Source organism: Scophthalmus maximus, chromosome 18, assembly GCF_022379125.1.
Source record: "Scophthalmus maximus strain ysfricsl-2021 chromosome 18, ASM2237912v1, whole genome shotgun sequence".
Lineage (NCBI taxonomy): Eukaryota > Metazoa > Chordata > Actinopteri > Pleuronectiformes > Scophthalmidae > Scophthalmus > Scophthalmus maximus.
Window position 1 is genome coordinate 14,675,525 of NC_061532.1, and position 12,832 is coordinate 14,688,356.

General features: G+C 44.7%; 1 protein-coding gene across 2 annotated transcripts; it reads right to left on the reverse strand.

Annotated features, from left to right (window-relative positions):
• Nucleotides 1-503: 503 nt before the first annotated feature.
• dusp10 (dual specificity phosphatase 10) lies at nt 504-12,536 on the reverse strand. 2 transcript variants are annotated; one of them, XM_035617868.2, is made up of 4 exons: nt 12,271-12,536; nt 10,199-11,067; nt 6,173-6,541; nt 504-4,560 (listed from the first exon to the last, which is right to left on the reverse strand). In XM_035617868.2, the coding sequence occupies exons 2-4, from the start codon at nt 11,019-11,021 to the stop codon at nt 4,295-4,297; spliced, it is 1,458 nt and encodes a 485-aa protein (XP_035473761.2). In that variant the 5' UTR covers nt 11,022-11,067; nt 12,271-12,536; the 3' UTR covers nt 504-4,294. The 2 variants fall into 2 exon arrangements, with proteins under 2 accessions (XP_035473761.2, XP_035473762.2); XM_035617869.2 differs by lacking the exon at nt 12,271-12,536 and adding an exon at nt 12,125-12,258.
• Between the last annotated feature and the right edge of the window lie 296 nt (nt 12,537-12,832).

A 12,832-nucleotide genomic window follows, 5' to 3' on the forward strand; every position in this document is an offset into this window, starting at 1 on the left:
TTTTTTCTTTTTCTTTTTCCTGGGGGAAGCGTAAACACAACATTGACATATCATCAACTTTTATGCTCATATCTTTCAGTTACAGAGCAACACTAGCGTTAGTGTCGTGTTTGAGTCCACTTGTAGAACTCAGTTTGACTATCTGCTGTTTGGTCCAAAGCGTGTACAATGGGATTTTAGACCGTTTTCGTTGAAATGAGAGCGGAAAATCCCAAAACAATGAGCTATAAGACGCTGTGACGTTTCATAGAGCTGCTGCACGGGAACTGCTGAGTTGAGTGATAATGTTCCGCGGGTTCGTCAGAGCGACACCTTTCACAATAAACATAGTCATTTGATCCACTGTAGTTCTAAATGTATTAATCATATAGCAGCTTTAATGTCCAGACCCAATTATCCGGACAGTTTCCGGACTAAATGTCTGAAAAACCGCTCTAGCAACTAAAGAAACGATTCCTCCTCTGCAGCAGGAAGCGAGAAAATAAACTCCCAGGACGCCAAAACAAACTTGAAGCCTCCCCTGTTTATTTCAAAGCTCACAAGTAGGGATTACAAAATTACAGTGCTTCAATCGCAACAGTTCAAGGAGTAGTAGGAGAAGAGTAGGAGAGATGACAGACCAGTTGAGGAATTTTTGAGCAAGTCATGCAAAAAGGTGTGGGAGAAGGCCTCCGTTATATTAGCACCCTTTGTGGAGAAAAATAAATCCATCTGTCCGTAGGTCAGTGCAAAAATAGTAATGAATATATGCATACAAAGAAAATAGATATATATATATATATATTTATATACTGTATATACTTGACCGCTGACTACAGACACAAGAGAGATACAGAGACTTGTAGAGCGAAGCCCGTTTTTTCCGCCGGAGCCTCTGAGCCCAAAGCAGAGACTCTGAAACAAGTCTAGTCGTAAAAGAGTGCACATCGAACGTGACAGCTCCATATTGTCCCAACGCGGGGCCGTGTTACCGGATAAAAGGGGAACAGGCCCGGACGCCTCTCGGAGCTGTCAGTCCGCCTGTGACCTCTACAGAAGGAGCAGTGTGGGGAGAGACGGACAGCACCATAAATGACTGCGAGTGTCCCGCGCAGACCGGGAGCACACAGCATGCTTCTTCTTCCAACCAGAGAGAGTAATGTACAGTACGACAGTTACATTGTTCAGTCAAAGAGATCATTACATACAAAACAAAGCCATGTGCCGCCGCGGTCGTGGGGAACCGGCAGATGGGACAGAAAAGGTACATTATTCTCGTGTAACACTGGCTCAGATGATAAGCACTCTCTTTTTGTGCCTTTTTTTATTTTATTTTTTAATTTTTTTTTGCAAATGGTTATCACTGAAAATAAATTCACAACCTACAAACGTGTGGCAAGTGGTCATTATATACCCTCTTTTTTTTTTTATCATATTCAAATATATCGTGGAGCACCAGTAGACACCAATGACAACCGCAACGAGAGAAAAAAAATACAAGTGAGGACGCGTCGGCACACGAACACTTTGTTTAAATGTCTCGAGTCAAACGCTTAAAACCCGCGCTTCAATCTGAGGCCGCGACACGTGTCATTCATGCTGTAACGTCGCAGAGTTCGCGGAGACCTCGCCAAAAAAAGGATTTGACCGAGAAAAAAACCCCCAACCTCTTACAGTTTCATTTTTGCATAGCATGAATCTTCACATGAGGGATTTTTCCAAGCTTATTGTTGTGAATGTCGGTGTTGTAACGCCTCACTGAGTGTGTGTTTGTGTTCGCGATGCTACGAAAGCCCCTTCCGTTCTCCTTCGTCCCGCTCATAGGGGCTCCTGGTCGTTTGTGAAAGAAGAAAAAAAAAGAAACGTCGGTTTTAGTACTCTGACAGTTATGTTGTTAGCACTGTGCTTCATTTTATGACTTTATTTTGCAAGCGATAGAGAGCAGAACGTAGAAACCCTGACGAGCACGCGAACGCAAAGCAGAACAGGAACCAACATCGCTGCTTCAAGTCAACCTGTTGAGAATAATGAAATACTAAATGAGGACCTTGTAACTTCTTGTAGTTTTCTTTTTGTTTTGTTTGTGTTTCAACTTTAATGGAGGGACCGAACGCTCTTTTACATCTTGGAAAAATTGAATCAGCCCCTGGGTTTATTAAATCCACGTCAGTTAGATCAGAGATGCACCATTCTCAGGCTAAAACAAGGCTTTTCTTCTTTAGTACGAAAAAAAGGAACTTGTTATTATTTTATTTTTTTTACACTTGAGGCTTTGAGACGACAACACTGAGTGTGCTCAGCTGCACACAGGACGAGTGAACTACACCTTAAAACACATGCATCCCACCTGGGTAGTTAAAAAATGTCCCTTTTTATAAATTCCACTATAACCGCCCACAGCCGAGAGAGCAAAATGTGTAAAAACTGGCTAATATATGCAAAATTTTGATTCTGTTCTTTCTTAAGCCTCTGCTCTTCCTGTCTGTCTGTATACTCGTCGTGTTATGGGTCGAAGGTGAGTGAATTCAGATGCTACAGGATAAACTTTGTGTGCGTGCATGTTCTCTTTGCTACACTACTATTCAGTGCCAAGTTGATTTACAATTCACGGTGGCGCTCGGTTTCTCCCTCAAGTGCCGCCACGAGATCAGAGTTACATAACGGGCATTTCCACCTCAAGGATTTATTTTTTTTTCAGCATCCCTGAACGCAGCTCTGTAAAATTCCGCAATATTATTCAGGGATTGCAGAAACAATTTTCTGTGTGTTACACACACAGCTTTAGTCTGGGAAGCAAAACAAATTCGACCTCAGTGCGATCTGCAGTCGTCTGCACGTGATGGTGTACCATGCGCAGGCCCACTGGTGAAACACGAATTAAGGCATTGATAGAGGCACTGGAACAGCACGTGACAGCGGCTCTTGCCTGCGTATGGCTGAAGAGCTCACATAACTGTAGCTTAGTGTGAGTGACAGGGCGTTGCAAAGGATTCAAACGAGGGCCGCGCTGCTCCAACCAAAACCGTGACCCGCGGGAGGAGGTGTGTGTCCGTTTGAAGTGCGTACCTCCGCTCTGCTACTTTAGACTTCACCAAATCATAGATGAAAAAAAATTGCAAGGGCATTGATAAAAGCATAATACGTAGCTGCAGAGGTACGGGGGAAACGGTGAAGTGCACTACAAGAGAGCCGGCTCATGGATGAATTGGAGCAAAACGAAAAAGAGCAGAGGAGACAGAAGCAGGCGGTGAAGTTCCCCCCGCTCCGTCACATTAAACGTCACCAGTAGCCCTGTTTTACAATATTCACTGATTATTTTTAAAGTGTTCTCTCCTCTGCATATAAAAAAAAAGCTCCTATGGCTGTCTGATATAATATATATCTCGCTAAAATGTCTGCTTCTGTGGATGCAGGGATGGCAAAACCAAATACCGAAGCAAAACGCATATGAACGTGAATTTGTGGTTTTGAGCTCACTCAAAAAAATTAAAACCCCCGTTTGTTTTTCTCTCTCGTGTACACAAATGCGCCCAAATATTACAGCATAACCGTCTGCACCGTGGACATAAACGTACAGAACTGAACAACAGTAATTACAATAACACCAAAATGGTATTTCAGCAAAGAGCTGGAAATGTTTTTGTAATCGTTACCCATATATACACATAAGATCAAGGTCTCAGTTGCATTCCACTCTGAAATTATTGCACAGTAAGCCGCTGTGGGCTCGTCATGGTCACCCCCATAAACCCCTGTATAAAAATAGAACAACAACAATAACACACCAAACATGTCTTCATCTACTTTTTTTTTTTTCTCTCTTTTTGACAGGCACTGCCGTGGCCAACCCCGCCCGAGTTGGCAAACGTGAGCCGCGTGCCACAGTGTGAACTCTCGAAGTTTCTTTTGTCAGTAATTGCCCGCAGACACACAGTACTTCTTTTTCAAACTGATTTTCCTTTCCCTCAGATTCCCTCCTCTGCGAAGTGGAAATCTTCCCTGCTGACCGCTTCCCCTCTCTCTCTCTCTCTCTCCATCTCTCTAACTCATCGTCTCCTCTGGGACATCGTCCAGGTCCAAACAGCAGGGATTTTTTTTTTGGGCATTTTTCATCACCGCTGACCCGGAGCTTTGGCACCTCTAGAGAGTCCAAGATGAGCATGAGGAGATTCAAGAAGAACACATCGTCTCTCTCTATCTATCTCTCTCTTTCACTCGCGCTCCGAACCAGCTGGTCTCTTTACAAAAAAAAGAAAAAAACGAGAAAAAGAAAACGGCGAGAGCGAGAACAAGTTTGAGCGACGAGGCGTTCGCCTTAGACGACGGTCTCCACGCCGGTCAGCTTTGGCGTGAGGATTCGCGGTGTTATTCCGTTGTTCAGGTCCTCCTCGAACTCCAACAGCTGGCCCATGAAGTTGAGGTTCGGGGAGATGATGGGCCTCCTGGTTTTGACGAACTTGTAGGCATCCGTCATGGTCATCCAGGTGTGCTTCATCAGGTAGGCGATCACAATGGTGGCTGAACGGGACACGCCTGCCTGGCAGTGGATCAGGAGGCCCATTCCCGCTTGGTGTGCTTCCTCTGCGGAGGGGAACCATAAGATAATCAATACAAATATCAAAAAATGCTTTGTTTCCCTCGGGGAGTTCATCACACAGGTTAAGATATTAGAACTTCCTTCGTGACCAATATATTTCAGTATTTCTTTTATCACTGCCAAACCAAATGTAGCTGTAGCCTGCAGAGTACTGTGAGCTATATGCCTCCTCAGATGGATGATCTGATAAATTATTGACCATCTCATTCTTTTATTTCTTATTTCTTTATTTCTTGATCAAATTAGCTGCTTGAAATCAATATTCTGAAGGAAATGTGTTCATATTTCTAAGGGTAAGGTTTAAAAGACATCAAAACATTTCATATGGTACCCAGCTACCAACAATATATCAATTTTCTATCTATTTTCCTCTTGAATTTGTTCAGTATCAAACCAAACTGTCGACATGCCCTGGTCAAATTAACACGCCCTATTGCAAATCCAATTCGCAGACAAATGTACTAACACTCCATTTGAAACCATCAGTTTCAAATAAATTGTTATTTTTTGATTGCAGACAAAATAAACCTGTGCAAATTACAAAACAACTTTCAATCTCTGGAAGGGGCCGCGGTGAAGAACAAGACACAAAACCTTGCTGCCGTGCAGCCGCAGTGCAAACCACTAAGCCACCATTAGGGATGCAAAGCACAGATCGGGTCCACCAGATCAGTATCTTCCTCGATACAAACCTTATTAGGTGGCTCATTAATCAGTTACCAAAGGAGCAATGAGCCTGATGTGACTTTAAATACAGTTTCTCCATCAATGACATGGACAAAAAAAAAAAGATTCCCCGTTTCCGCTCTGTTACATGAATTGAGTACATGAGTTCTTGGCAGTCGGGTTTATACATTTCAAATTTAAGGAATAAGATGGCGTTGGTACTGGATTGGTGTTTGGAACTGACCTACACATTGAGGCATCTTGTTTTAAGTCTATACTTAAATCTAAGACCAAATGAAGGTTATAATTTTGTGCGAGATATGTTCTTTAGACACACTGTTCTGTACATGTATCATCCTTTGTCTCTAAAAAACATCCAGAATTTCACAGGAGCGTCATTCTCTCCACAGCTTCAGTTTTTGAGATGAACTTCAAAAAGAATAATTTGCTGTATTCAGGGGATGTAAAGAGAGAGGACCTCACAATTCTCTTCATAATGATGATGTGTCATAATATTATAATTCATGGTTCATCCGTCCTACGCTCACTCCTTTCAGCCTAATGGTTCCCCAAACTGGACTTTGAAAAGATCAATCTGAAGGGTCACGATGAATAAGACGGTACACAAAAGAAAACGATTATATTCTACTTGATAGAGTGCACATAATTATTAGCTTTTTTTCTCACTGGTCTCCCCTTTTATTGCTTGTTTTCCTATGTACCAATAGATTGTTCAACCTCCTCCGGCAAATGATTCACATTAAACAGTTTGAGAAGGTAGATATAAGTCATTGGTTTAACCACTCACGACTCAAAGGGACGAGGAGTCTCACATTGCCTTGTCTTTAAAGGTCACAACACATACAGCTGTCTTAGCTCACGCGTCCCCCGTCAAACTTCTGATACAACACTGAGTGACAGTTTTCGTACCGATGAATTCGAACGCCTCCTCGAAGTACTGCCGCAGGTTCTGCTTGTTGCTGTCGGTGGCGGGCAGGCGCTTGTAGATGAAGAGGCCCGTGTCGTAGTGGTAGAGCGGCAGGTGGGTGGTCACGTTCAGGATGTAGCCAATGTTAAAGCGCTGCAGCAGGCGGCTGTCCTGAGCGTCGTGCTCGTTGCCCAGGTAGAGGAAGGGCAGGATGGGCGTCAGCTCTGCGTTCTCTATGTCCGGGGTGGAGGGCAGGGAGTGAGGTAAAGGCCCCGTCAGGCCAGCGGCGGCGCCCGGGTCCACGCCCTCGTGCAGGTGCAGCGAATGCTCGCACAGGTTCTCGTGGGTCTGCCTGAAACAGCTAAGGCCTCCTGTGAGCACAAAGGCACAGACTGTGTGAGCTCAAAGCAAATACAGTTTGGTTTAAGTTAAATATCAATAAACTGCAGCATTTTCGTAATTGCTTTATTTATTTATTTATTTTTATGCCACGACCCCTCTCTAAATACAAATCGGAGCTACCGCTGCCAAGGTTAAGGGTTCAATTCCCACTGGTGTTTTCCCTGCTAAAAATACGCCTCTCATTCTTCTGTCCACCACATGGCACACATTACGACCGAATAGGAAAATTGAGCTTTGCATACAACACCTGTTAATAGCACTGACAACTGAGAGCTTTGAAGCACTAAAACCCTATTGAAAATCTCCAAGTCTCATGACTACACTTCATCATTTGAATGTGATTTTAACGTCTCCATTTGGATATTAAATCAATACGGAAGGATCATCACTGTCTCCATTAACAACCACTGTCTGTCCCTCTCAACTCTGTTTTGGGAAGCAGATACAATGGCTACAAAATTGCTCCAAAGACGGTTTCCACTTGCTAAACGACATGAGAAAAAATCCCCCTTGTTATTCAGCAGGTAAATATATAGGAACTCAATGTTTATTCTCACTGGAGATCTGCACTTTTCCACATAACTGGTGTGCACCTGTTTTCAAAGTTTCCCCCTCAGCACAAGAGTTGTGGCGAGGAGTGGAAAATTTCTCTCTCTCTCACTCACACACACACAGACACACACACACACACACACACACACACAGTATCAGTTCATGTCTTTTTCATGGCAAGAGTTGATATCACGGCAAGTGAGATCGTAGCTTTAAATTCCTTTTTTAGTGACGTGGGGATCTCCTGTCAACTGTGTTCGTCAGTAAAATAGCCTGATTGTTCACCACCAGGAAAGAAATGAACCTGTAGTCAATGTGATACAGGCCCGGCCCACATGTGGTGAGAAGTTGTGGTGATAATTACACCCAAGTAGATAAAAGACAGGGAAGTGTTCACAGGAGCTTTCGCACCAAACTGATGGGAGGGAATTTCCAATTACTCTGAGCTCATGGGACAGAGCTGTATTGATGAAGGCCCCTTTATGAATCCAAATCAAATTCCTTGTCTTAATTAAAATCTTGTGATTTTTCCATATAGTACAATATCTTGAATCGTGCCCACCTTTGCTGCAAATGCATCAGCATTGCAGCTTTAAGCCAGCTACTTGTGGTGTAGTTTAACATGGATGATATGTCACATGTACAATGGATTTTTGAGGCAAAACCCACAGTGAGGTCCAAAAGTTTGACGATCGATATTTAAAGGCATTAATAGGAGATATTGTAAAATTAATACATCAATAAATCAGCTTTTTTTGAATTATTATACAGAATTATCTCCTGACTCAGCACTTTTGTCTCAACTCAACGAGGCTTTTTAGCCTCTTTTAGCTGATTGTTTTGGTCTTTACAGTCCAAAACTTAAGTGTGTTTGGTTCCTCCGTCTCTTCACGTTTTGCTTAAAGCTACTGGCAGGTACTGTAATGTGTTAGCAGCAAAAAAGATTTGATAAACAGTTTACCAACAAAACAGCAAAACCAAGTTAGCGACTAGCTGGTAAACCGAGTTGGTGGAGACCAAAACAAAGTTTGAAGAGTGAACCACAACTCTGAAGAGTTCCTAATGTTATTCCGTCTGATAAATATGTAATAGATAGATTTTTGGTCACTCTGCCGTGTAGAATGGTTAAAGTATGTCATTTATATTGCAATTTTCTATTCTTAACAACTACTCAAAGCAACTTACACTACAAGTTCCCATTCACACAAACATTCATTTGAACCATCGATCGGCTTATTGTTGAAAAGATATAAATAAATATGTATATTGGATGAATTTTACACAAGTATTTAGACTTATTCTAAGCAGGACTGTTGAAAAACTGCTCTCTGGAGGATTAACTAACATCATGTAATGGAGACATTGTTTTTACTACAGAACTTTCATATTACCTTATCAGCCAGTATACGCTGTATGCTGATACCAATAAACTGACAGTTGTTTTATCGTTGCAAAACATTTATCAAGCACACACACACACAGTGTAGCGACAAAGCTTGAAACACAGCTGCCAACTGTGAAAACCGCCTGGTTTTGGCTCAAACTGAAACCAGCTTCCTTCTTTCCAGGTCAAACTCAGCCAGATAAATAACACTTCGCAACAGAAAACTGAGAATAACAGCATCTCCGGGAGCAGCGTGTCGCTGTCAGATGAAATCTGTCGAGTGTGACCGTCTGTCATTATCTCCGACGTAACTCGCAGAGAGAATATGAAAAGTGACTCTATTACTTTCATAAGCTGGTGGCTCAGTTCCTGCTCAGAAATTACCGCTCCTGCTCTTTGCTAGGCCTCGCACACCACAGACTCGTTTTGTTTTCAACACCAACTGACGTGTTGTTTATGGCAATTCTGACGGATTACTGTACATGTTACTTATCGCTGCTCGTTGCTGCAGCAGGTCTGGGGCGGAAGATTTTGTTTCCAGTGGAGCAGAGTATCACACAACGACCGTATTTACGATAAATCCTCACTAAGAGCTGTTGGTAACAGCGAATAATAGAGTATGAGTAAAACATTGAGCAGCTTTCATACTGTACGTACACATAACAAATATTTGACTGTCACTCCTGCTTGTGATAACGATAATCCCTGCCCACTTCCCCAAGTTGGAAAGCCCACAGTTATTTTAGGGAAGTGAATAATTTATCACCATCACATTTAGAGATAATCATAATGGACTCAAACATGACTATCGGGCTGCTTTTTTTTCAAGGTTCTGGGGAAATATTCGCTGTAAAATCAACAACAAAAAAACAAAGGGTTTGATTACGTATGAGGAAATCCGAGCAGGGATCAAACACAAGAACAGGGACACGGGAGAGATATTGGCCATCCCTCACACAAAAAAGTGTTTGAGCCATTTGATCCCATCAGCATTTTGTGAGAATCAAGCCAGGGAGAGACAGAACAGGACGGTCTGCCTGTTCCTCCCACTGAGGCGGGCTTCAGACGCACACTGATGCAGGATGAGAGGCTGGAGAGGAGCCTCGTCCATCAAAGTGCACAGGAGGAGGACCAGGGGACGGAGGGAAGAGATCAAGGTGCTGTGATCTTCCTGTCTGGGAGGCATTCAGGAAGACAGCCCAGCGCCCCACACTACATACTGTACTGCTCCAGCTTCAAACACACACATACACACACACACACACACACACACACACACGCGCACCAAAGATAGAAAACATGGCAGCGACCCAGGGACTGCTACTCATCAGGGCCGCCTTATTTGTCAACAGCTGCTTCTCACTCACTGTAGAATTCTCAGTCATGTGTCATATGGAAAGCTGGCGCATACGTCTGCGCATACAGGCTTGATTATACTGTGCAAAACACTGTTGTACGTGCTGCTGACACAGGATGACACAACCACAACCTGTGTGTTGACAGGCAATATCAGCTGACCAAAACAATAAAGGTCAAAGTTTAACAACGGCATTTTCAGAACAGTTTATATGAGTTCATGAGATTGTAGCTTTCTATCCCTTTTAGCAAAGGGAAGCCGTCTTTCCTGTTTCAGTCGTCCTGCCACTCGCACACCGACGCCTTGATAAACCAACTTCAATCGCCTTTTTACCTTTGAGGATGATCGGGTCCTTGCCCTCCCTCCGCAGAGACTCCAGGACCACGTGCAGAGGCTGGGAGGAAGTCAGCCGGTTGGGGTCCATGGTGCTCTCGTCGTAAACCACAATCTCTTTGGAGAAGATGCCCTTGAAGGAGTCCTTGCCCTCGCGGCAGGAGATGAGGTCCAGCACAGTGATCTTGCCCTGCTGCAGCCGCCGCCGGCTTATCTTGTCGGAGCAGTTGATGTGCACCGCGCCCCGGACGTGGCTCTTGTTGTACTCCATGAAGGGCCGGCAGTCGATGATGACCGGCGTGGGCCCTATGGGGTGTCCCATGGGGCAGCAGGTCATCCGCTTGGCCAGCTCATTGGGATGGATGAGCCTCACGGTGGACACGGCCTTCGGGGTGCCCGAGGAGAGACTGGGGGTGCTTAACGCTTCATGATTGCTGACCATTGGGATGGGGGCCCCGGCATAGCTGAGGTTGGGGCTGCTGGCGCTCACCTGGCTGTGGCTGAGGCTCTGGCTGTCCTTCTCATAGGTAGTCACAGAGCAGCAGCTGGCACTGCTGCATCCACACGACAATGAGCGCGTGGAGCCCTTGGATGAGGGCATATACGTTACAAGATTGGCCGTCGCCCGGATCTTCACCACGGTGGTGCTGATGACTGTCTTGCTGCTGCTGCTGCTGCTGCTGCTGCTGCTGCTGCTGCTGCTGCTGCTGCTGCTGGCGATGGAGTCCAGGTAGCTGGTGTCCAGGCGCAGTTGAAGTTCCTGAGGTCGGATCGGCCTTGGCAGCGCCACCACAATTCTGTCGTCAAGGGGAGATGGAGGCATGGGGAGGCCGAGGGCTGGACGTCTACGGAGAACTCAACAAGCCGCTCTGCATGTGGAGGAGAAGGGACCAGACGAACACGTGAGGCAAAAAAAACAAAACGCTTTAATTCAGTGAATTCGGCACCAAACTTTGATCGTGGCTGTGAACGAGTGAGCAAGCGAGCACACGGGGCCGACCTCTTGTCTGTTTGATCAACACGAGGGAGAAAAAAAACGGCTGCTGAAGCCGAATATTAGTAGTGTCAACACCTGCAGGGCAACACCCAAGTTGGAGGGGAGGGTTTTTACTTGTGACAAACTAATAATAAACTGTGAAATCATCACAGGTCCGGTGAACTGAATCACCATTGAGTGTCTATCTCAATGTGAATGATCCTCCACCTCTACTGTGCATGTGTGTGATATTGAATGTTTTCCTCAGCCCAACTCTGTCCCTGTCTCTGCTCTGTCTGATCCAAAGCTTTGTACAGGAGGATAAAATACTGCATCAGCGCTACGCCGCAGTTTGGTGTCTCCCCAAATGGAAAGTCGAGGTACCAAAAGATGGGTGGCTTTTCCTCTTTGATCACACCAGCCGGAGCATTTTTTATTATTATTATTATTTTTTTTTTTTTTAAGCATGTCACATTACGTAACGACACCCGCCGAGCATCGCCTGTCCGTCCCGGCCGTCGCCGTCCGTTTAAAAAAAACAAAAAAAAAAAACACGCTGCAGGTTTCTGCTTCAGCACAAATCATTCATGGCCAAAAAAATTCATTGAAGAAACCGGCATGAGAACGTGCCGAGAATGTGATATGATACAGGCTTGTCCAGGGACGAGACGAGCCGAACGGATGAAACGGACGGACGAAATCCAATTTCACACCATCATGAATTATAGAAATATATATTTTTTTTAAAAAAAGAAGAAAGAAATAAGGCATGGCTGCGTTTTGGGTTTTTTTTAAAAAGGGAGGGATTGTAACTTTGTCTCAGTGGTGGGTATAGTAAATGCAGATACACAGTGAGAATAAAACTGTCAACTCGAATATATCGTTAAAATAATAATAATAATAATAATAATAGTAATAATAATAGTAAAGCAATAATAAAAAACACTGACCGTCCCAAAATGGTTGCAGCAATTCCACATTCCTCTTCATTAATAATAGACACGCGTGGAGTCTCTATATGACTGTGCATTTCAAAGGCAACTTGTGCAACTGGACGCAGCAAATCGCCAAACTTGCCTCGGATTTGTCTGCTTACCGGTGAGTGTCGCGGTGGACAGACGGTGGGTCTGTTATCTCCGCTCGCCGGCAACGTTGCCTCCATTCAGTCCATCCCAGCACTGGGGGTCGGCAACATTTTCTTCCTCTTTTTTTTTGTGTGTTATCACTTTTACCCCTGCTCCCCTAGAAATAATATTGAAGGAAGTCCGCTGCCAGCCTACAGAAGTCGCGCGGCGGGATTGACGCGACTCTGAGCCAATGCGCGACTTCATCAATATTAAGTTAGACGCTTCTTTTTCAGTGAGGTACGGCCCTGTGGTGGGCGGGGTTAAGACGGAGCTCTCTCTGCCTCTGTGGCTGCTGGGGATGGAGGGGTGTGGGGGGGGAGGAGGGTGGAGGAGGTTCAGTCCCACGTACAAGGAGGGATGATGTCACTGGCAGCCAATCGAAGGTCTCTCCGGGAGGCTCTCGGAAGAAGCTGCACGGTGCCTTCACGTGCCGCTCGTAAACTCTCATTGTGTAAATGGAGGCTTCTAAAGGACATCGCGGGGCCACCACACTGTGCTGTGGTGGTACACAAATTAAAGTATATGTATAAA

Bases quoted from the DNA above. Each gene is read 5' to 3' on its own strand.
- dusp10 (XM_035617868.2), bottom strand. From the start codon at position 11,021: ATGCCTCCATCTCCCCTTGACGACAGAATTGTGGTGGCGCTGCCAAGG. The intron at 6,542-10,198 runs GTAAAAAGGCGA...TTGTGCTCACAG, and splicing joins GGACCCGATCATCCTCAAAG to GAGGCCTTAGCTGTTTCAGG. The intron at 4,561-6,172 runs GTACGAAAACTG...TCCCCTCCGCAG, and splicing joins GGAGGCGTTCGAATTCATCG to AGGAAGCACACCAAGCGGGA.